Consider the following 22,788-nt stretch of genomic DNA (forward strand, 5'->3'; position numbering starts at 1 on the left):
ATGTAACTTCCTGTTTACACCCGAACACATTGCTATCTTCACTTGTTGAGTAACCGCATGTTTGTTCTCAGTTAGTGTCTTTGCACTCTTGTAAAATGGCCTGTAAATCATACAAAAGTGTAGATTACTTGCAGGAATGCGATATATGGGGTATGTTAGAAGAAGTATATGTTGATTGTGAGTCGGAAAATGATCTAGTGCCTTGTATGGAGGAAAGTGAGAGCGATTCATCTGATAAAGTTGCGAGTGCTGAAACTGATGAGGTAGGTCCAGCAATATTTAAGGATTTATTTTCGGAGGATATATCTAGTGTTGATTCAGATGACTGGTCAGACACCGAAAAACCTGGACACGTGCCCAATTATTCGAAGAACACCGGTATGAGTAAATTACTTAGTGATGAAACTTGCCTGGCATACTTCATATTGTTTTCATGCTAGCATTTCTGCCATTTATCGTAACAGAAACTAACTGATACGTAGAACAATTTTTGGGCACAATAGAAAGATATTTACTAAATACTGCTGATATAATAATTGGAGGCCTGTTACTCAGGAAGAGAAGAATTTTTTAGGACTAGATTATGACCAGTATCATAAAAAAGCCAAAGTTAGAAATGTATTGGACAACAAACATGTTTGCTACTCCCATATTCATGAAATTATGCCTAGAAATCACTTTCAGCTCATTTTAAACATTACTGAAGGTAACTTGAAATTTTTATGCAATTGTGTGTGCTTCTTTCCTTTATATGCACTTTTATTTGTAACTATGTCAAACTAGTTCACCTCCCTTAGGAATGTCTGGCACAGGGCATTTAAATCACCTCAGAATGCTTGGCAGTGAATGTGTTAATGAATGTCTCTAATTTAATGAAAAATTGTTAGTATTAATATTTGGATTATGTTTATAAAGGTATTAATTTTGGAAAAGTAGGCTTTCTACTCTGGATTACCACATCTAAGTATCTTTTGTTTCCAAATACAACAATGATCAATGATGGAATATGTGGTTTTTGTTTTGCCCTTGTTGAGAAACATTCAGTTATTTCCTTGTCTTCTCTTTTCCCTAGAGTAGGCAATATCCTCACGGGAGCTCAACAAAATGTGTTTCAAAAACAATTGAGAATACTGAGTCTAGGGCAGTGCAAGGTCTATGGTTTGTCAGTGTGGTTTAACACAATTCTGTTAACATTGATATTACCTATTTCCTAAATCATTACAGGTGGAGACCTTCAGCATCTTTCTGTTTAAATTCTGTTTACTTAGGTTTTTCCTGTTAGGAGGAAGTTCTGTGCTGCCCAGTAGCACTGCTAGGGCGGGATGATAGGGGATGTTGTAACCAAGGTTGAAATTTACAAACACAACTTTTATTTGCTTCACTTTATGATATTTACACAATAACTGAAATTTATTTTGAAGCAAAAAGGAATATTGAATCTTGAGAAAAGTCTGTCTTTATACAATATGTACAGGTTTACAGTCTTTATATACACTTCTATCTTGAAAAGATAGTCTTTGTGAATTGACACGTTGATAGTCGAGAACTATCTGGCACACTAACATAAATGTCTTTGAGAGTCCTTGTTTGTTGAAGTGCCTGAATTCCTAAAAAGCAAGTTCAATTGATTGAAGAAATTCCACCTAGCGAAACTAAGGGAGCTTGCATAACTTAGGGAATGACAATGGCTTGTAAAAGAATTACGGAACATAGGCAGCGGAAACAGGTAAGGGAGCGGTGACCAGAGGTGAAACCTCGTACTGCCAGAAATTCAGTCCACCTGGTCGAAGCACATTTTCAAGAGGAGTAGCCTCCGTGCTCGACGTAGGGTGTATTCTGGAGCTGGACACCGGGGCAAGTGGGCAAGTGAGCAGGCAGGGAGCTCCTATTTATAGTACACTCGATGGTCAGGCACGCGCACTGAGGGCTGCGCGTCGAAGCTAGCAGAATGATACACAGGCGCGCGTGCAGCTGGCTGGCGGAGCGAGAAAGGGAGCGCCGGACATACAACACCCTCCCCTCCTAAATACGCCGGTACGGCGTGAAACGGCGGCGGCGCTGGCGGCGACTGCGATGCTGGGGCGGAGCTGCTGACGTCTCTGTTGTATTGTCCGGAGCTGGAACTGGGCGGAGTGGCGCTGTCTCGTCCTGAAAGGAACCCATTGTTATTAAATGATCTAAAGCTCGTTCAGCAATAGATTTATCTGGTTTAGCAATAGCATCAATAGCTGGACAGGGGCGGTAGCGCAGACGTATCTGATCTTGATGGCGGCAGATACGTTTCTCCGTAGTCTGTATCTCGTATAGACGATGACCCAAAGATCTGCAGATGACTCCAGGTATCCAGAGTGGGTTGGATTTGAATGTCCTGGTGTAGACCTTGTCGTTGAGGGAGAACTTCGTTGGTGAGGTCTTATGCTGGGCCGGAAGAGGCTGTAACAGAGAAAGTAAAGTTCTGTGAGGTCGTCCATGGAGCTTCTGTGCAGGAGTGATATTATCAGCGCCGGGTAGAGTTCTGTAGTTGTTTAAGAGTTGGAGCAAGGCTTGGTCTTTAGTTAAGCCTGAAGAGACAGCTTTCTTCATACTTCTTTTAAATGTTTGTACGAAGCGTTCAGCTTCACCATTAGATTGAGGGTGAAAAGGTGGTGCTAGGATATGACGAATGCCATTATGTGTACAAAAGTTCTGAAAAGCAGTAGCGGTAAATTGAGGTCCGTTGTCTGAAATGAGTACTTGCGGTAAACCTTCTGTAGTAAAGATTTTCTGGAGAGCACGAATGGTAGCTTCGGTTGTAGTAGTCGAATGCATATCCACGACATATGGAAAGTTTGACAGTGAATCGATGACTATTAACCACATGGAATTGAGGAAAGGACCTGCGAAATCGATGTGAACTCGTTCCCATGGAGTAGTAGCAGGAGGCCATGAAGCAAGATCAGAAGACGGGGCGTTCTGATTCGTTTGACATTGCTCACAATGACGTATTAGCTTTTCGATGGCGGCATCAATACCGGGCCAGTAGCAGTGTTGACGGGCGAGTTGCTTTGTTCTGGAGATACCCCAATGGCTTTGGTGTAATAATTCGAGAACTTGTTTCTGTAGGCTAAGTGGGATAACCACTCGGAAGATGGTGCCTGCTTCTAGTAATACAACTCCGGCACGAGTCGTGAGACGATGCTGCATACGATGATAAGGTGCCAGATGGGCAGGAAGTGTGCTCTGAAGAGGCCAACCGTTGCGGATGTAAGTACGTACAGTAGCAAGTGTACTGTCCTTATCCGTAGCTTTAGCTATGCAGGTAGCGTCAATAGGAAAACTGGATACAGTATCTTCAAGTTCTATGTCCAACTGAAGACATTCAGATTCTTGAGAATCGAAGGCAGTATCAGGACCAACGGGTAAGCGGGAGAGGGCATCAGCATTACAATGCTGGGATGTGGCTCGATATACAATCTGATAGGAATAATCAGAAAGGAACATGGACCATCTTTGAAGCTTTCTGAGGGAATTCTCTGGGATCTTATTACCAGGATGGAATAAGTGCACGAGAGGCTTATGATCGGTAATGATCAGGAAATGGTTGCCATAGAGATATTCATTGAAACGGCGAATACCAAAGATGATGGCTAAAGCTTCTTTCTCTATCTGTGAGTATCGACGTTGATGGTCATTAAGTGTTTTCGAAGCGAAGGCGATGGGGCGTTCTTGTCCATGACGATCCTTCTGGGAGAGAACGGCACCGACACCGTAGTCTGAAGCGTCAGTAGCTAGCGTGATGATCTTGTCGGGCTGAAAATGAGTGAGTTGTATAGCTTGAATTAAGGCGTTGTTGATTGTTTTCCATGCCTGTTGGCATTGCGGAGTCCACTGAAACTTAACACCTTTCTTACGTAGAGCGTTTAATGGAGCTGCCACTGTAGCGAAGCGTGGAATGAACTTATTATAATAGTTCGCTTTGCCTATGAAGGACTGAAGCTGCTTGAGGTTCTGAGGTGCTGGCATGTTTACTATCGCTGAGACATTCTGTGTACTAGGACGAATTCCATTCTTATCAAGTATATGTCCTAGGTAGTGAACTTGAGGCTGAAAGAAGGTACATTTAGCGAGATTCGCTCGTAGGCCATTGTCTTTCAATTTCTGGAGAAGGAGGCGTAGATTGGTTAGATGTTCCTGATGATCTTTTCCAGTAACAATAATATCATCCAGGTAGTTAGCACAACCGGGAATGGAGGCGGTGAGTTGAGCCAAATAGCGCTGAAAAATAGCCGCTGAGGATGAAACACCGAATGGGAGCCGCTGGAGCTGTAGCAGTCCGAAAGGAGTGTTGAGTGTGAGAAATTTCTTAGATTCTTCGTCTAAAAGTAGCTGGAGATATGCTTCTTTAAGATCAACTCGAGAGAAGAATTGTCCACCAGAGAGACGACGGAATAAGTCTTCTGGACGTGGAATAGGAAAGATATCTGTGTCGAGTTGTGCGTTGACTGTAGATCGAAAATCGCCACAAAGTCGAACATTACCATCAGGTTTCTTGATTACCACGAGTGGAGTAGCCCATTGACTAGAAGTAACTGGTACAACAATTCCAGTTTGTATCCATCTTTCTAATTCTTTCGTGACCTGGTCTTGAAGTGCTAGGGGTACTGGACGTGCTTTGAAGAAGCGAGGCTTAGCTCCGGATTTCAGCTGTATGTGAGCTGTATAGTCTTTTGCTGTCCCGAGCTGAGAGTCGAAGACTTCAGGAAACTGCTCTAGGAGAGCGGTAACGTCAGAAGTAGGATGCAATGTAGATACGACGTTAATGTTGTCATGTATCTGGAAACCAAAGAAGTTAAATAGATCCATGCCCATAATGTTTGATGCAGTGTAGTTGTTAACTACGAGAAGAGGAATGGCCTTCTGAATTCCTTTATAACTAGCCTGAAGCTTGATTTGACCTTTGATGTCAATTTTCTTCTTGTTAAATGTCACGAGCTGGATGTCAGCTGGAGAGCATGAAGGTGAACCTAAGTTGTGGTAGGTAGTCAGGTTAATAATAGAGACAGGAGATCCAGTATCTAATTGAAAATCGACAGATCGATCAGAGAATGAGAGAGGAATGATGATTTTGTGAGAATCCTTTGTGGGAAGAATAAGATTGATCTGATCAACTTCCATGTCTTGGCGGGGCTGTATATGCTTCCGGCGTGCTGCAGTAGTCTTAGCAGGGCGGAGCGAACTTTGACAGACAGTCTTAATGTGTCCAAGTTTATTACATCGTTCACAAGTAGCTTTGAAAAAACGACAGTCACGACGTTCATGATGCTTGAAACAACCTCGGCAGGAAGGCAGGAGTTTCGAGGTGCTTTTAGAATTGGGCTTCCGTGTAGCATTGCGAGAGGGAACCTGGCGAGAATGCTTGGTGGAGAGCGCCTTATCCGTATGGTTCACTGTAGCAGAGGACTTGCGGGCCTGAGGCGAGACTTGTGCAACTTCGTGTGGAGAAGCTATGGCTGCGGCAGTCTTGGTAGTAAGCTCATAAACCGTAGCAATACGCTGGACGTCTTCTAAAGAAGGGTTACTCTGCTTGACAGCGTCAAAACGTAGTTTGTCTTCAGGAGTATGTAAAATTATCATGTCCCGAATGAGAGAATCAGCGTAGGATGAACCACAACCGTCCTTGGAGCAGATGAACTGGCAGGGTTTAGCTAGACCACGCAATTCAGTTATCCATTCAGTATGTGTCTGATGGGGTTGCTTTCTGCTCTGAAAAAATTTATAGCGAGCAGCCACTATGTGAGGAGCTTTGGCATAGTGTTCCGTGAGACGGGCCAAGAGCTGCGTGAAGGGTACCTCAGATAAGTGTTCTTCCGGACTTAATTTACGTAGTAATTCACACGTAGCATTGCCAACCGAACTAAGAAATAGTGCGCGGCGGCGTTGATCATCTGTGACAGAATGGCAGATGAAATGCTGTTGTAAACGGGCTAAATAAACTGACCATTCTTCCTTAGCCGGATCAAAAGCAGAGAACGGAGGAATAGCTGATGGCTGTGTAGAGACAGAAATAGCTTGAATAGCCTGAAGTAATGCTGCCTGTTGTTGTTGCATAAACTGTTGTTGTTGCTGCTGTAAGGCTTGGAAGACCGTAGCGAGCTGTTCCGCAGTAGCCATTGCGAAATGCGTGCAAGAAAGAGTAAGGTAAGCTGTGTGTCAGAACTGGTTGGAGTGTCGTTGTTGTTTAGCACGTCGCCGTAGAGTTGACAACTGGGCCTGTTGAATTGGAGTGCCGTGTTTACCTCGTCGCTATAGAGTTGGCGATTGGGGCTGATGACGTGTAGTTTGTGGCTTTGTACCTCGTCGCCATAGAGTTGGCAACTGGGGTCGAAGAATTGTAGGTTGTTGCGTTTTTACCTCGTCGCCATAGAGTTGGCAACTGGGGTCGAAGAATTGTAGAGTTGCTTTTTTACCTCGTCGCCATAGAGTTGTGTTGTAACCAAGGTTGAAATTTACAAACACAACTTTTATTTGCTTCACTTTATGATATTTACACAATAACTGAAATTTATTTTGAAGCAAAAAGGAATATTGAATCTTGAGAAAAGTCTGTCTTTATACAATATGTACAGGTTTACAGTCTTTATATACACTTCTATCTTGAAAAGATAGTCTTTGTGAATTGACACGTTGATAGTCGAGAACTATCTGGCACACTAACATAAATGTCTTTGAGAGTCCTTGTTTGTTGAAGTGCCTGAATTCCTAAAAAGCAAGTTCAATTGATTGAAGAAATTCCACCTAGCGAAACTAAGGGAGCTTGCATAACTTAGGGAATGACAATGGCTTGTAAAAGAATTACGGAACATAGGCAGCGGAAACAGGTAAGGGAGCGGTGACCAGAGGTGAAACCTCGTACTGCCAGAAATTCAGTCCACCTGGTCGAAGCACATTTTCAAGAGGAGTAGCCTCCGTGCTCGACGTAGGGTGTATTCTGGAGCTGGACACCGGGGCAAGTGGGCAAGTGAGCAGGCAGGGAGCTCCTATTTATAGTACACTCGATGGTCAGGCACGCGCACTGAGGGCTGCGCGTCGAAGCTAGCAGAATGATACACAGGCGCGCGTGCAGCTGGCTGGCGGAGCGAGAAAGGGAGCGCCGGACATACAACAGGGGACATGCCATCTCATTAGCAAGGTATTCACGGAAGGGTCCATCCACATGAGCCCAGAGTATTACAAACTGTATTCAAGTCTCTTGTGCTGTCTCACACAGATAGCAAATTCATGCTGCTAACTCATGCACTTCATTAACTTGAAGTGTTACGAATAGTAATATACCATCTCCTTAATGATGTGCAAGATCTAGACTACCTCTTTTATAATCCAGTGTGCTTTACTTAATACTGTCAGTACTGGGTACTTTTGCTGAGTTCTAATTCACTGCATAGTGAACAATAGAGATATATCAAAGGATGTTATAAATTCACAGAACAAGAAATTAACGTATTATGCGCTAAACTTTTGTAAAGAAGAGAAGAGAGGTTTTACTTTTCCTCTCAATAAAATGAGTGTGTGGGTAAGAGTGAGAGGGTTTTCCAAAATATTGCCCGAGAATGTGACACGGTTGAAAAAGATGGAACACCCAAGTTGGAAGCCAAGGGAAGCAATGACCAAATGCCAAGGAAAGATCTGGATGAATTTGACAAATTGCTGGTTTGTAGATCACTCTTAGTATTTTGTGAAGAGAAAAAAGCAGCATCCAGAAATTACTGAATATAGTGAAGGAGAAAATTAATTTCCCTGGAAAGAAAGTGACATCTTGAGAATATTAAAGGGACTGGGAAAAAGTTACTGCTAATTGGATTTTGAAAATTCAATGAAATCACGCTGATTATGAATACAAAAAAAAAAAAAAATTGAATTATTGTGACACTGTCCAACATGCGGCTTTGGGTGGAGCAAGTCAGGCAGCTCCAACTGCAAGTAACTTCACCAAGATCCGGCTCCACCCTCTCCCTCATAGCAGAAGAGGAGCCCAGATCTTTCTGATTTCAAAGATTTCCAGGGTTTTCTACTCCCGTGAAGTATCTGGAAGGGCTGGCCTCCCTAAGCTCAAGTCGATTCAGTTCGAACTCAGCCAGTGAACGATTGAGAGTCGGGCACACAGTCACTGTTGTGTATGTATGTATGTATGTGCGAACTCCATACTACATACAGATTTGTGAGACTGTGTGCAAACGTGCACTTTGAGATGTGCGGCTGCTATTAGAGTACAGTCAGCACAGTGTATGAACTGCCCTAGGGACCGGGGCCCAGTGATTTAAAAAAAATTATTTTAGCTTGTGAGTGTTAGATTGAATAACTTGTGTGACATTCAGAACAGAGAGAAAGTGTGCTAACTAGACTGATTGTGTGACTGTGTAATTCTATAGTAACCAGTATTAGTTAATAAATCTTAGAGTAAACGCTACCAGTCATATATTTATTTATTTACTTGCTCCTTCCTGCCTACACCTTACAACTGGTGTCAGAAAAGAGACTGACTAGTAGCGTACTTCAAAGTTGTTAGAAATTTCTATTGAGTAGGAAAATGGATACTGAACAGTTCCAGACTCTTCTCAATAAATGCAGAGAACTTACAGCTAACCAGAATCAGTACTTTAGGGAACTCAAATCTAATCAAGATCGACTTGAAAGCTACAATTTGCTTTATGTCTCACCAACACAGATAGGGCTTACGACAACGATGGGATAATAACGGGCTAGGAGTTGGAAGGAAGCAACAATGGCCTCAGTTAAGATACAGCCCCAGGTTTTGCTTGGCCTGAAAGTGGGAAAACACAGAAAACCATCTTCAGGGCTGCTGACAGGTGGGCTCGAACCCACCATAACTCGAATGCAAGCTACGTGACCCAAACGTCAAAGCCACTCATTCGGTGACTTGAAACTAAGCTCACATCCAGTCAAGACCAACTTGAAAGTAAGATCATGAGTGAGCTCAAATCCAGCCAGGACCAACTTAAGAATGAACTTAAGTGGGAATTAAAATTAAGTCAGGATGAAATCAGGTGTGAACTGAAATCAGAATTAAGTGAACTGAAAGAGGGACAGTGTAAGTTAGAACAAGAATTGTGCTCTCACAAAATAAAGTTAAAGAATGACATTATGCAGGATGTCAGTGAACTGGTTGAAAAGCAGTTTAAACCAATGCCCCATGTTGTGGAATCTGGAGTTCAAGACATGAGGCAAGAAGTCAGTGCACTTCATGGAAGATTGGCAGCTATAGAGACTCGTGCTAAGCCCAGCAGCAATGAAGGTGGCTCCAGCACTATGATGGGACCCTCATACTACGACAGGATCACTTCTTGGAGGATGTTCCAGGTCCAGTTTGAGACTGTCTGTGGCCACAATGGTTGGATGTTACAGAAGAGGGCCGCAAGCCTGATCGCCAGGTTACACGTGCAAGCAGTGAAGATATTACACAGTCTCCAACTGGGAGCCACCTAGGAAGGGTGGCAGCGCTCAATGAATGCTACGGTGACCACTAACTGCAGGTGCCTACCGATTCAAGCTAAGGACGAGGATCCAGCGTGCCAACGCGACACTACAAGAATTCGCCACCGAGGTCGAGCAGCTAGCCCACAAGGCTCTGGTCGGGCTGCCTCAAGTCCTTATCCAGGGTGAGGCAGCCTATGCATTCATCGATGGGAATTTCTTTAGGATTTTTCAAAAATTACTGTGTTGGCCAAGGACAAATTTCTCCTTTTCAGATGTTTGCGATAGAATGTCATTAGCATGGAGGGGATGGGAAATTGATCTTCACACAGTAGCAGCTTCTAACTTTCTTTAATCTTACGAGTAAAGCAAGTCCAGTGGTCTGAACAGCAACATCTTCATTTGAGTGAGTGTTTTTTTCTACCTTATTTGCCGTTACTGGTAAAATTAATTCACAACAGAGATTCACTGTGGAGTTCAAGGTAGAAGTTTTGAAATTCAATGAAAAAATGGTGTATGGACCACAAGTCAAGGGTATTTGGTAGAACCAAACACAGTTCGTTACTCAAAAAATTCAGAGATAAACTTAAAACTGCATTAAAAAAGAAAAAGAAACTCTTATTACCGGTATCTTTTTGTGGCCCTCAAAATGATGCCATGCTGCAGTGGATAAACAATAATTCAATATACTGTAATATTTAGTATACTTATTTTGAATTGTCTCTTCATAATTCTCATTTCTAATACTTGCTGCAAATATAAGACCCACCCCCCACCACCCACCCCCCACCACCCACCTCCCAACTTAGGACTAAATGTTGTATTAAAAAAGAAAAGGGGCCTTTTCTTCAAGTAAATACATTATGTTGCTTGAAAGCAGTGAGTGAGCAGCAGTTGGACATACCTTAGCAGTTCCAAATACTTGAGTGCAGTGGAAATTATTAGCATTTTTTGTACACTGAAGAAAATGGAAATTGCAACACCTAGAAGGAGTAGTGCTACATTGCTGCAATTGAACACGCATGATGAGTGTTTGGTTGTGATTCGATGAATACGCTTTCAGGTCCCTCTGACTGCAAGTTTGGACAACAATCAATACAGGATGTGCCCACCACGAGCTGCAATACATTCATGAATTCGTCGAGGCATGGAGTCAATAAGGCCCTGGATCGCTTCCTGAGGAATTGTTGCCCATGCTTGCTGCACTACACGGGTCAGTTGTTCCAGAGTTGTGGGTGGCTGAGGACGGTTGGCCAGTTGTCGACCCATCATGGCCCACACATGCTCAATAGGACTGAGGTCTGGGGATCTGGCAGGCCATTCTAAGGTTGTGATGTCATGGAGAGCTTCTCTGGAAATGCGTGCAGTGTGAACCCGGACACTGTTCTGCTGAAACATCCCATTAGCAATGTTCACCATCATAGGGACAACCACTGGATTGAGTACCCTATCAACGTACTGTCGAGCAGTCATAGTGCCCTCAACAAGCACTAATTGTGATTTCACATTAAAACCAATAGCTCCCTAGACCATAATGTGTGCCTCTCGACAATAAGATCTGGGCGGCCCCTCTCCCTGGTACATCGGTGCACACTATTCCAGCGATCACTGCGGGCAAGACAGAAGTGCGATTCATCACTAAAGACGACCCTATGCCATTCGTCGACCCACGTCGATCTTTCTCGACACCAGGCCAGCCTTACACGTCACTGTTGTGGGGTCAATGGAACACCTTCTGCAGGGACATGGGCTCGTAAGCCAGCTGCACGCAGGCGATTACCAACTGTTTGTTGTGTAACGTGGGGTGCCACAGCTGCTCGAATTTGCGCTGCTGTTGCATGGGGTTCCATCCGGGCCATCCGAATGATGCGGCGATCCTCTCTCGCAGTTTCTGTTGTGCTGGGCCTGTGCCAGGTCTATGAGTGTGGGTACCTTCCTTTGACCACTGCTGCCATACACGTTGTACCGTAGATGCCTGTCAGCCAACACATGCAGCGACAGTCCTTAGCGATAATCCAGCCTCACATAACCCAATTATCCGAGCCCTCTCAAAGTGTGACAGTTGTTGATAGCGTGCTCTTCTCTGTCATCGAGGCATGTTTGACAGGGAACACTTCACTGCACAGACTGCAAGTCAACTACACTACACCAGAGTCCGTATACTGGAGTTGATTCCTCCGCGACCAGTCATGTGGGGAGACCTGTAGCAACAATTCAATGGGTCTGAAACTTTGATCATTTACATACCTACATGCCATCGTTCCATATCTTGAAAAGCAACACAAACGACCAATGCCTTCATGGTGTTGCAATTTCCATTTTCTTAAGTGTATTGTAAATGAGCTCACCCTACAAGTTAACTTATCAGCCGTGGTTATACAGGCAGCTTGAAGTGAGATGTTATTTCTGTAATACAATCTTGGCAAAACAGTGACAAATTCTCCAGAGCAGAGTTTTAACATTTCATTTCAGCCCACTGCAAAGCAGGAATTATGTGACAGATGAATTGCACAAATGCAGCAGATGAACGCAATGTTGCCCATTGCTTTCCACGTGTTTATTAAAGTATATTATTTGTTTTCTCTTACAGGATGGTGTTTTATGTAATTTCATGTTGTTTTTGATATGTTGTCTTGTTGTTTAATGGGGAACAGCCCGAGTGCTGAGTGAATGTTTGTGGTCAGTCTAGTTCTTACTAGATCCTTTGGTGAACCGCGTTTCACGTCGAGTCAGTACAGTATATAAGTTTTCCCCTACCTGATCCAATGTAATTACATGAGATATTTGAATTGTATTGTGATTATTGTAAATATAGCGTAGGGACATGCCACTATTATTTTTCGTAGTTCATATCATGTCCCATTGCACCTTAATTCTCGTTTAAAGGTAACTGTTGTGGCAACTACCCTGAATTTCAATCCATATTATGGTGATATTTAAAATCGTGCTACTCCATACAAACAGGAACATTAGACAATAATGTGGAGCTATTTTGAAACTCATAAATATTTTAATGTTATAATTTGGAACTTTCATTTTATCATTTATTTGATTTGCGTAATTAACGTTTGTTGTCCATATTCATTTCAATTTTATTTCATTGATAATTTCATTCACGTTTTATTATTTGGATTTTTATTTGTTGTAGTATGATTTGGGGTCATTTTATGTAATAAACTCATCTTACCCCATATCAGTGTTTCTCATTCGAGATAAACCTCCATTATTCCTGTCATATACTTATAGATAAGTGATAAACTTCAAAATTTAGACCTACCCTCGACAATCTACCCACTTCTCTGCCCAACCCTGAGTTAGTCAGATGTTTAATCAGGAAATGGAGGCATCATCCTAGAGGGTTATTACCCCTGGGTACGGTACAGTATGGCTTTTAGTGCCGGGACAGGTTCGGCTCGCCAAGTGCAGGTCGTTTGATTTGGCGCTCGTAGGCGACCTGCGCATCATGATAAGGATGAAACGATGATGAAGACAACACATAAACCTAGTACCCGTGCCAGGGAAATTGACCAATGTAGGATCAAATTCCCGACCATACTGGGAATCGAACCCTGGAACCCTGTGACCAAAGGCCAGCACGCTAACCATTCAGCCATGGAGCCGGACGACATATAATATAGATATACCGGTACTCATTTTAAAAATTCACCTGCTTTTCCAATTCTTTTCAGCCCCTCAATTGGATTTTCCGAAAGAAAAAAAAAGTGTTTCATTATTTTTAAAGGATATTCAAATACCAGTTTTCATGCCTGTACATCTGTAACACCTTCAGTTTTTGAGATAAATGTATACTCATAAGAATTATTCAACTTCTTCTTCCTCACTTCTTTCCACCCCTCTCCCGCCTTAAGTGGACTTTCCGAAAACAAAAAATACGTGTTTCTTTATTTTGAAAAGAAATTCAAAATACCAACTTTCATGTCTCTTAATAGCTTCCATTTTTAAGATAAAGTATCCTCATAAACGTATTTCAACTCTTTATTTACTTATTTTCAACCCCACACCCCTTACGTCGATTTTCCAAAAAAAAAAAAAAAAAATGCGTGTTTCTTTATTTTTAAAGGAGATTCCAAATACTAAATTTCACGTCCGTAACATCTTCAGTTTTTGAGGTATAATTATACTCGTGAAAGTAATTCAACTCCTTTTTCACCCCCTTTCCTACCCATTAAGTTGATCCTCCTCCCCAAAAGTGCGTGTTTCTTTATTTTTAAATGAGATTCCAAATACCAATTTTCACATCTTTAACATTTTGAGTTGAAATGAAATGGCGTATAGCTTTTAGTGCCGGGAGATCCCAGGATGGGTTCGGCTCGCCAGGTGCAGGTCTTTTGATTTGACGCCAGTATGCGACCTGTGCGTTGTGATGAGGATGAAATGATGATGAAGACAACACGTACACCCAGCCCCTGTGTGAGGGAAATTAACCAATGATGGTTAAAATTCCCGAACCTGCCGGGAATCGAACCCGGGACCCCTGTGACTAAAGGCCAGCACGCTAACCATTTAGCCATGGAGCTGGACAACATTTTTAATTTTTTGAGATATAAGTATCCCCACACGAAGAATTCAACTAATTTTTCAATTCATTCACCCCTTTAAGTGTATTTTCCATAGACAAAAGAACACATGTTTCTTTACTTTGAAAGAAGATTCCAAATATAAATGTCCATGCATCTAACATCTTCAGTTTTGGAGATATAAGTATCCTCATAAAAAGAATTCAACTCCTTTTTCACGCCAGCCCGTTAAGTTGAATCCCCCCCCCCCTCCACAAATACGTGTTACTTTATTTCTTAAGGTGATTCCAAGTAAAAATGTTCATGTCTGCAACCTTAAGTTTTTAAGATATAATTTTCTCCATAAAAATAATTATATTTTTTCACTTCCTTTCACACTCCCCCTTAAGTGAATTTTCCGAAAACCAAATAAACTGGTTTCTTTGTTCATAAAGGAGCTTCCAAATGCCAATTATCACGACTGTAACATCTTCAGTTTTGAGATATATATATACTCATAAAAAGGAATTAAACTCCTTTTTCACTGCCCCCGCCCCAAGTTGATTCCCCCCCACTCCCAAATGCGTGTTTCTTTATTTTTAAAGGAGATTCCAAATACTAATTTTCATTTCTGTGTCATCTTTATTTCTTGAGATATAAGTATCCTCGTATAAAGTATTCTACTAATTTTTCAATTAATCCCCCCAACCCCCAAGTAGATTTTCCAAAGACAAAAGATTACGTGTTTCGTTATTTTGAAAGAAAATTCCAAATGCAAATTTTCATGTCTGTAACATCTTCAGTTTTTGAGATATAAGTATCCTCATGAAAAGAATTCAACTCCTTTATCATTCCACTCCCGCCCATTAAGTTGGTTCCCCCCCACCCAAAAAATGCGTGTCTCTTTATTTTTAAAGGAGATTCCAAATACCTATTTCCACCTCTGTAACCTTCAATTTTGAGATTTAAATTTATCCAGAAAAAGTATTCAATTTTTTTATTTCCTTTCACACTCCCCATTCAAGTGAATTTTCTAAAAACAAACAGTACTAATTTCTTTAAAAGAGCTTCCAAGTACCAATTAACACTTCTGTAACATCTTCAGTTTTTGAGATATATGTATCCTCGTAAAAGGAATTCATTTCCGTTTTCATCCCCCCTCTACCGAGTTGATTCCCCCCCACAAATGCGTGTTTGCTTGTTTTCTTATTTTTAAAGCAGATTCCAAATACCAGTTTTCACGTTTTAAACATCTTTAAATTTTTTGGTATGTATACATACATTCTCATACAAATAATTGAACTAATTTTTCAATCTTTCCACTCGCCTTTTCCGAAAACCAAAGAAAACGTGTTTCCTTATTTTTAATGGAGATTCGAAAACCAATTTTCACGTCTGCAACATGTTAAGTTTTTGAGATATACTGTAGATACTCTTATTTTAAAAATTCACCCTCTTTTTCAGTTTTTTTATTTCCTTTCACACTCCCCATTCAAGTGAATTTTCTAAAAACAAACAGTACTAATTTCTTTAAAAGAGCTTCCAAGTACCAACATCTTTAAATTTTTTGGTATGTATACATACATTCTCATACAAATAATTTTAAATTTTGACTAAATGGAATGGTCTGAGATAATTTGCAGATATAGTCGTCTTAAAAATTCACCCCGTTTGTCACTCCTGTTCACCCCCTATTCATCGGATTATCCAAAAACACAAAAACGTGTGTTTATTTTCAAAGGAGATTCCAAATTTCAATTTTCATGTCTGTAACATCTACAGTTTTTGAGATATCAGTCTCCTCATAAAAGGTGTTCATCCATTCTTCCCCTTTTTTTCACCACCCTTAATGGGATTTTCCAAAAACAAAAAAAATAAGTGTTTTTTTATTTTTACAGTAGATTCCAAATACCAATTTTTACATCTGTAAACTTTTAAGTTTTTGAGATATAGATATCCTCATTTTAAATATTCACCCCCTTTTCCACCTCCTTAGCGCCGGAATATCCAAAAATCTTCCCTGCGAGCACCTACATGTTAATATGAATGAATCCCCAAAATTTCATTTCTTTATGTCCAGTAGTCAGTCAGTCAGTCAGTACGTTTGTTTTACATAATGTGTTTCAGTTCACCAAGTTATGAATAATTTTAGTGGAATGTAAAACCAATAACATTATTATTTTAAATTTAGTTCTTGCTAGAATTTTCACCTTTCACCCAAAGTATTTTCCATGATAATTAAATATAGTGTTTCTCTTCTGTCCTTCCAGTGGAGAGCACATGCACAACTGCATATGGATGAAGAAGAGAGGTTCGAATGTGATTGAATTCAAATTAGGTAAATATCATAAACGTCACTGAGTGATAATTAAATGAGAAAGAAGTAAAATGTAACGAGGTACAGTATAGTGCTGTGATGTTTAGACAAGGCAAATGTTGATACTTATGAATTATAAAACAGATAGCTTCTCTACAAGTGAAATTTGAATATGTGATGCTGGTACAGATTTATTATTTTATGTCTTATGAACTTTCTTCAAATACTCAGTATGAAGATAATCAACAATAAATGTGCATTATTTGTTATACAGGGACATTATTTTATCTATTTGGGGGATTTTCACTCACCTGGTCGCCTACGCTGCAAACCTGCCTCCTGCCAACCATTTGCCATTACGCACTTCGCGGCGCATCATATGCAGCCTGCTGAGAGCTTTATCAGTGAAAGGTTCCATTTAGTCAAGTGTTCACATGTTTAGTGCTGAGTGTGTTGTTCCAATGCCATTTTCATTATGTGAGCACGTGTATATACATAATACCTTTATAAAGTACAGGAAGTATTGTGCGAAAACATGTGCTGACCGCATGACGACAAAGTGTTTGGCGGGAGACAGGCTCGAATCACAGGCGACTGGGCGAGTGAGAATCCCCCAAATAGATAAAATAATGTCCCAGTATATGAGTAATTCTGAGGAAGGAAAATAGTCCTATATTCAAGTTTCACTGTATGACCATAGTGGGACTTTTGATTGTGACCCACATGATATTCTACTTGAAAAGAATCTTTATTGCAGTATATTTCGAGCTGTCAATGGAGAGGTGGTGTGGAATGACATTAGCAGACAAATGAGCTTGAAGAGGTTTCAAAAAATAGGAGATATAGTTGGAACTCAAGAAGTCAAATAGGGGCAGATTGCTGTTAATAGGCAGATGAATTAGGGATTAGAATTATTTACCAAGGGAACTTAGAGAAATTTCCAAAATCTTTGAAATCATTTAAGACATGGTAAACAAGGGAATCTGCCACCTGTGTGACAGTCCTAAATGCAGGTCACTGTTAATTGATTGATTCCATGCTGACAGTAAGGGATAGAAATCTTTAGTATTAGAGAGCCCTTTTTGTTTCTTGATTATATCATTGCTTGACATACTGAAATAGGTTCACACACCTTCAAGAAGTGGTATGTGGGAAGTATTAACTATTTAGTCAGTGTCTTGGACATGTATGGTCCTTCTAATAGAAAGCTAAAGAAAATCAGAAAGAAAGATGCAAAGTAATGGTTGAAGTGTAAATAGTTCTTGAAAGAAGATAGATTGTGAAACCCATTAATGAGCCACATGTTGGAAATTCAAATTTGTTTAAAGTTAATTACAAGTAAGACCAGATGTCCATTTAGCCATGACTAACTGCCACTATAACTTCAAGATAATCTAAATAATAACTAAGAAAAAATACATAAGAGGATATAAGATGCATTTTCATACTGAGAATAAGTTAAGATTAAAACTTATCATCTGACAAATGTATCTAGGAGATTGTAATTTTTCTTTTAACACTTCAGAACCATAAATTAGTTTTAGTAAAATTCAATTACTGGACATGGCTTAATATAACAGTATTGGAGACTTTTTTCTGAGCTTTGACACAATTGCATTTAATGTAGCATAAGGTAATTGTAAAATTGAGAGGCAGTTACAGTAAATGACTTAATACACTTACACAATTTACTGTTCGATACCAAGGAACCTGAAAAGTGTTCGCTGTAATCCGATTATCCCTGTCATGCTCTTGCCTCGAGTGAACAATGGACATGGCCAAATAAGAAGGAAGATTAAATTTTAAAATTCTCAGCAGTAAGCAAGCAGCTGAGTAGGATTGTCAGTCCCTGAGTTTCAACTGACACAGTAGTAAGATGCTACATGACAATCTTGACGAATGTTGAAGACAAAACATACTCTTGCTGGAACTCAGTATTAAATTTCTAAGAAATATTGCTAGCCATTACAAGATTACAGCTTACTGGAGGTATCATAATGGGAATTAAACCCTACTACATTTTTTTTTTTTTAAATTTTGCTTTACGTCGCACTGACACAGATAGGTCTTATGATGATGATGATGATGATGATGCTTGTTGTTTTAAGGGACCTAACATTGAAGGTCATCGGCCCCGATAGGTCTTATGGCGACGATACAAGGATTTAGGAAGTACTCGGCATAAGAAACTTCACTTTAAATGACAATACACACTCAGATTTTTACTAACAAGAAACCAGTATTGTAAGAACTTATGACTGTATGAAGATATTCATTGCAGTAATTAATAGATTGACACCATTGGTATAAAGAGATGAAAAATGAAATGGAAATCATAAGTTTACAATTAAGGAAGCTCCCTTTGCAGATCAGTGGTATTTGTTGGCCTCCGGATCTCAAGATTGCTGGTTCAAACCTGGCAGGGGTAGTCGGATTGTTGAAGGGTGGAGAAAAGTCTGTTCTACGTGTTATGTCATACGGCATTGGCATGTGAAAGATATCTTATGTTGTACTCTGCCATCTGATGCAGTAAAATGAATTCAAAAATGATATGAGGGCAGCCTAAATGGCATCAGATTAAAAAGCCTGCACATGGTGGTTGAAGATGATGATGATAATGATTATAATTATTATTATTATTATTATTATTATTATTATTATTATTATTATTATTAGTGAGGAGCTGTTGTTCCTTAATCATATCCTAGTAAGAAGCCTGTTTCTAAATGCAAAGGGAATAATTTCCAGAATTGTGAACAGAACAAAGTTTAAAACTGTTCAAAATAATGTATTTGTAGAATAGATGGAAAATTTTGCTTTATAAATGTTAATGTAAGACGACAAAATTTTGCTCAGAAACTAAGACTCCCCTCCAGTTTCTCTAGTCCTCTGTTTACTGTGTGTAAATATTCTACTTTTTTATGCATTTGTTCAATTCTCAACCTGAAGGCTGTATGAATCCCCAGCAACTCCGCCATTAGCTATCATAGATAGACTAGACAATGCTTTAGAGGTGTACTGGGGAAATTAGGTAGTTTTCCATTGCTTTCCTCACTGAGCCGGAAGGTGCTATTATTACAAACTGATGATAATAATTTTCAATTAATTACTGTGTACATATATATGGCTATTGCGAACAGTGGTTATTAGTAGCCACATTCATGACAGATAATGTATTTATTGAAGCAAATATAAAGAAATCTTATGAATAAATCCCACTTCCTTTACTTTCAGGGCAACATACTAGCACTGATCTCAATACCAGCCTTTGCTCCGACTCCAACTTTGAGGGTGTGACGTGGATTACTCAAGGAAGTAAGTGAAAATAGGCCTACTATAGGATGAATCTCAGTTCAAAAGTATAAGTATTTAAATGCCCCATTTAGTAAATGGAAAAGTATCAAAAAATTTTTCAATGAAATGATTGGTGATATGTGACAGGGTATGAAGATGTGAAAATTGTCCTTGTCCTTTTGTATTTCCATGTTCATCCTTGACTCCTCTTTCTGTTGCTCCTTCTTCCCCCCCATTGACCTGCCATTGTGTTCATCCTATTATTTGTATTCCTTTCTTATTTGCCTCTATCCCTTTTTCTCTCTAACAAAGAAAATAAATGAAGAGATGATTAGAATCACAATGGCTTTTGTTGCAGGGTCTTAGTGCAAGTAGTTCATGATCATTATCACATCATGATTTCCATCTGGGAGTGTTGTCTGCTCCAGTTGACTGCCCACTATTAGGATATGTGTACCTATCCCACCCGTATGTGTACATTTATCATTTGTGTTCAAGATGATGGCCATAAGCTACAATTATACTTGCAGTCTTTCACATAAAGATCGCTGCATATGACTTAGCATTTAGAAGAAATGTCTGTATGTGCTGCTCCAATATAATGCTTCATATCATTTTGTCTAGTTGGTACGTCCTTGAAGACAACATCTCTTATCTTTCGCCAGCTTACAGATTCTCTTCGCCCAACCCAGCGATCAGGAAACATTTGCTCAAGACATGCTGTACTGAGCTGAGCACCCATCATGTTGATACCACATGTTCCTCCTTGTCTACAATGGAATGTTCTCTGACATCAGCGGACATTACTTTGCTAGGAAAAATGGTTCTATGAGATGATGGTCTACTATTCCGCTCTGCACGTTTACACTCCATGGATGTTGATGTGTCATTTGGTGAAGCCAATGGGGATTGTTTATTGACCAATAGCACATGTTTTAAGTTTGACTTGGCGATGATTTGTAAACGTTGCTTTGTCCGTAAACAGGATACATGACATCTTTGGAGTATCATGCCTTAATACCCACAAAAATTAACATGATTCTAAAAATTGTTAAAATGTAGCTCTTGGAGAGAGACATGATATGAATGGAACTTATGATGGTGCCAGTTCCCCTCGCAATATCATGGGTACTAATATGGGGATACTAGAACATTAATTTCACCCTCTGCTTCAGCCACTCATTTGTTTTGGAAATGTTTTAGAGGTGTTACACTTCTACTTTCATGTAGTTGATTAATGAGATTCAAAAATAGGCATCAAGATGGTTGATGTCAATCAAATATCTCTCAGCTTACACATTGCACATAAGCACAGCATTCTTTCTACTTTCATCTTACACTAGGATCATGTCAGCTTTTTATGCATTCGTAAACACCATTGTCTCCATTCTATCCCATATGACGTCCTTCTATGCAAAACTGAGTAGGAAAGTGCAGTGTGATACTTATTACAGGACACAGAATGTAAACATTAACGTACAAATGGTACAGCTTAGGGAGCTACACAATCAGTGCCCTGCATAGAATCGACTTATCCAATGTTCACTATGATGCAGGTTGAGTTTACACGCTGGTGTTCAGACCCAGTATGGTTCCAGCTAGGGCTGATGCAGCGGGCACTGGTCAAGCAGTTTTGAACCAGTCTAGCAAGGAACACTGCTCAGGTATGGCAGAGGGATTTCCTGCCACCTGAGTGAGGAGGACTAATTGGACATGAGTATGCAAACAGTGTGGGAGCAATGGCGATATCTGTGCGACTGTGGGACAGATGGGGAAATCTCTGATTTTCTATGATTATCCCTTTTTGTTTAATTAAAAGTTCCGCTATTTCACTCCACTGATCAATAATGGACTTCATCACAGTAATTTTTGTGTTCCAGCAAGTTTTGCATTCTTGCAGTACTACTTTCAATAGGAACTGCATATAACCACTTTGCTTCAGGTGCATGAACAACGCCATGCATATGTTCAAAATTTTGCACACTATCAGATCTTCGGAAATCATCTCCCAGTAGTTGCTCTCAAATGTATGATGAAGGACAGTGGACAGGCAATGAGCAAGACATGACAACCTATTGAAATTCTCCAGAGCCCATCTGTGACAAAATGACATTTTTGAAACATTTTGATGTCGATACCAGTTTAGCATCCAGAATATTTTTGCCAGTATAAGGTTCAACTCCAGGGAATTCTGAAGTAAAAGGAATCCTGCAATCAAGCATTCACTAAAAAAGTAGTGTGCAGCAAGGGTTATATAATGGTGGCATATACATTGAAACCTTGTTAGTGCATTCCTCATTAACACGTTTTCCCGCTTAGCATATCATAAATTTGAAGTCCCTATTGTCATTGTATTAAATAAATATAAAAATACCTCACTTATCAAGTCATGAATTCTCGCTATAACCACTTAGTACGATCACATATTTCCTAGCCCTGAAAATGTTATTTGTCATTCCTTGTGGAAGGAACGTGATTTCCAACTCAGGTAAGAGCCCTCGCCGCAGTTGCATGATAACTGGAAAAGGCCTTGAATTCTTGAACTTCACAGGATAAATTGCAGCTTCGGAGAGCAAGCCATTAGCCTCAGAAATGCTCAGTTTTGCTCGCCGGTTAGCAACGAAACTGCAGAATAACACAATGAGCCTGTTTGTGCTTGTATTCTGTATTCCATACAGAAGTTAGAAATGTATTTCGTGTTTAGTTGTGCAGTGACGGGTAGTGAATATTTGTTGCGCGATAGCCTACATCTGGAATATAATCATGTGAAGTTGACCAGCGTGGTGCATATTTGTCTTGCTATAGCCTAATTATGGATACGGAAAAAGTCGTGAAATTCCGTACTAATGAAAACAAAATTAAAGTCTGTCGGCAAGTCGACTGACATCTACATCTTTAAGTGCGCAGAGGTGGCGTGAATCCGAAACTTGCACCTTCCAGTTCGGACTCAATCACTCGAATCAGACTTGGGCAGTCAAAGTTTTGTTTGATTCGAAATAGCAGCCAAAGTCATTCCCGTGTATAACTTCCAATTCATTGTCTAAGTGTGTGACCAGGAAAATAATGTGTAATAACCCACTGGTCCGAAATAAAAAGCTTCTACTAACATTTGTATTGGAAAGAGTGTGATCTGCAACAATTTTTCGATATTTTTATGGGCCCTCTTCAAATATTTTCATATTTGTTGTTTGG

General features: G+C 40.1%; 1 protein-coding gene across 1 annotated transcript in view; it reads left to right on the top strand.

The window, feature by feature from the left end:
- Positions 1-22,788, top strand: part of LOC136864376 (uncharacterized) — a 444,399-nt gene that overhangs the window by 352,896 nt on the left and 68,715 nt on the right. Inside the window, exons 8-9 of the mRNA XM_067141298.2 lie at positions 16,256-16,323; positions 19,537-19,617. Coding sequence (XP_066997399.2) covers positions 16,256-16,323; positions 19,537-19,617 — 149 coding nt within the window. The remainder of the gene's footprint in view (positions 1-16,255; positions 16,324-19,536; positions 19,618-22,788) is intronic.

This window comes from Anabrus simplex, chromosome 2, assembly GCF_040414725.1.
Source record: "Anabrus simplex isolate iqAnaSimp1 chromosome 2, ASM4041472v1, whole genome shotgun sequence".
Classification (NCBI taxonomy): Eukaryota; Metazoa; Arthropoda; class Insecta; order Orthoptera; family Tettigoniidae; genus Anabrus; species Anabrus simplex.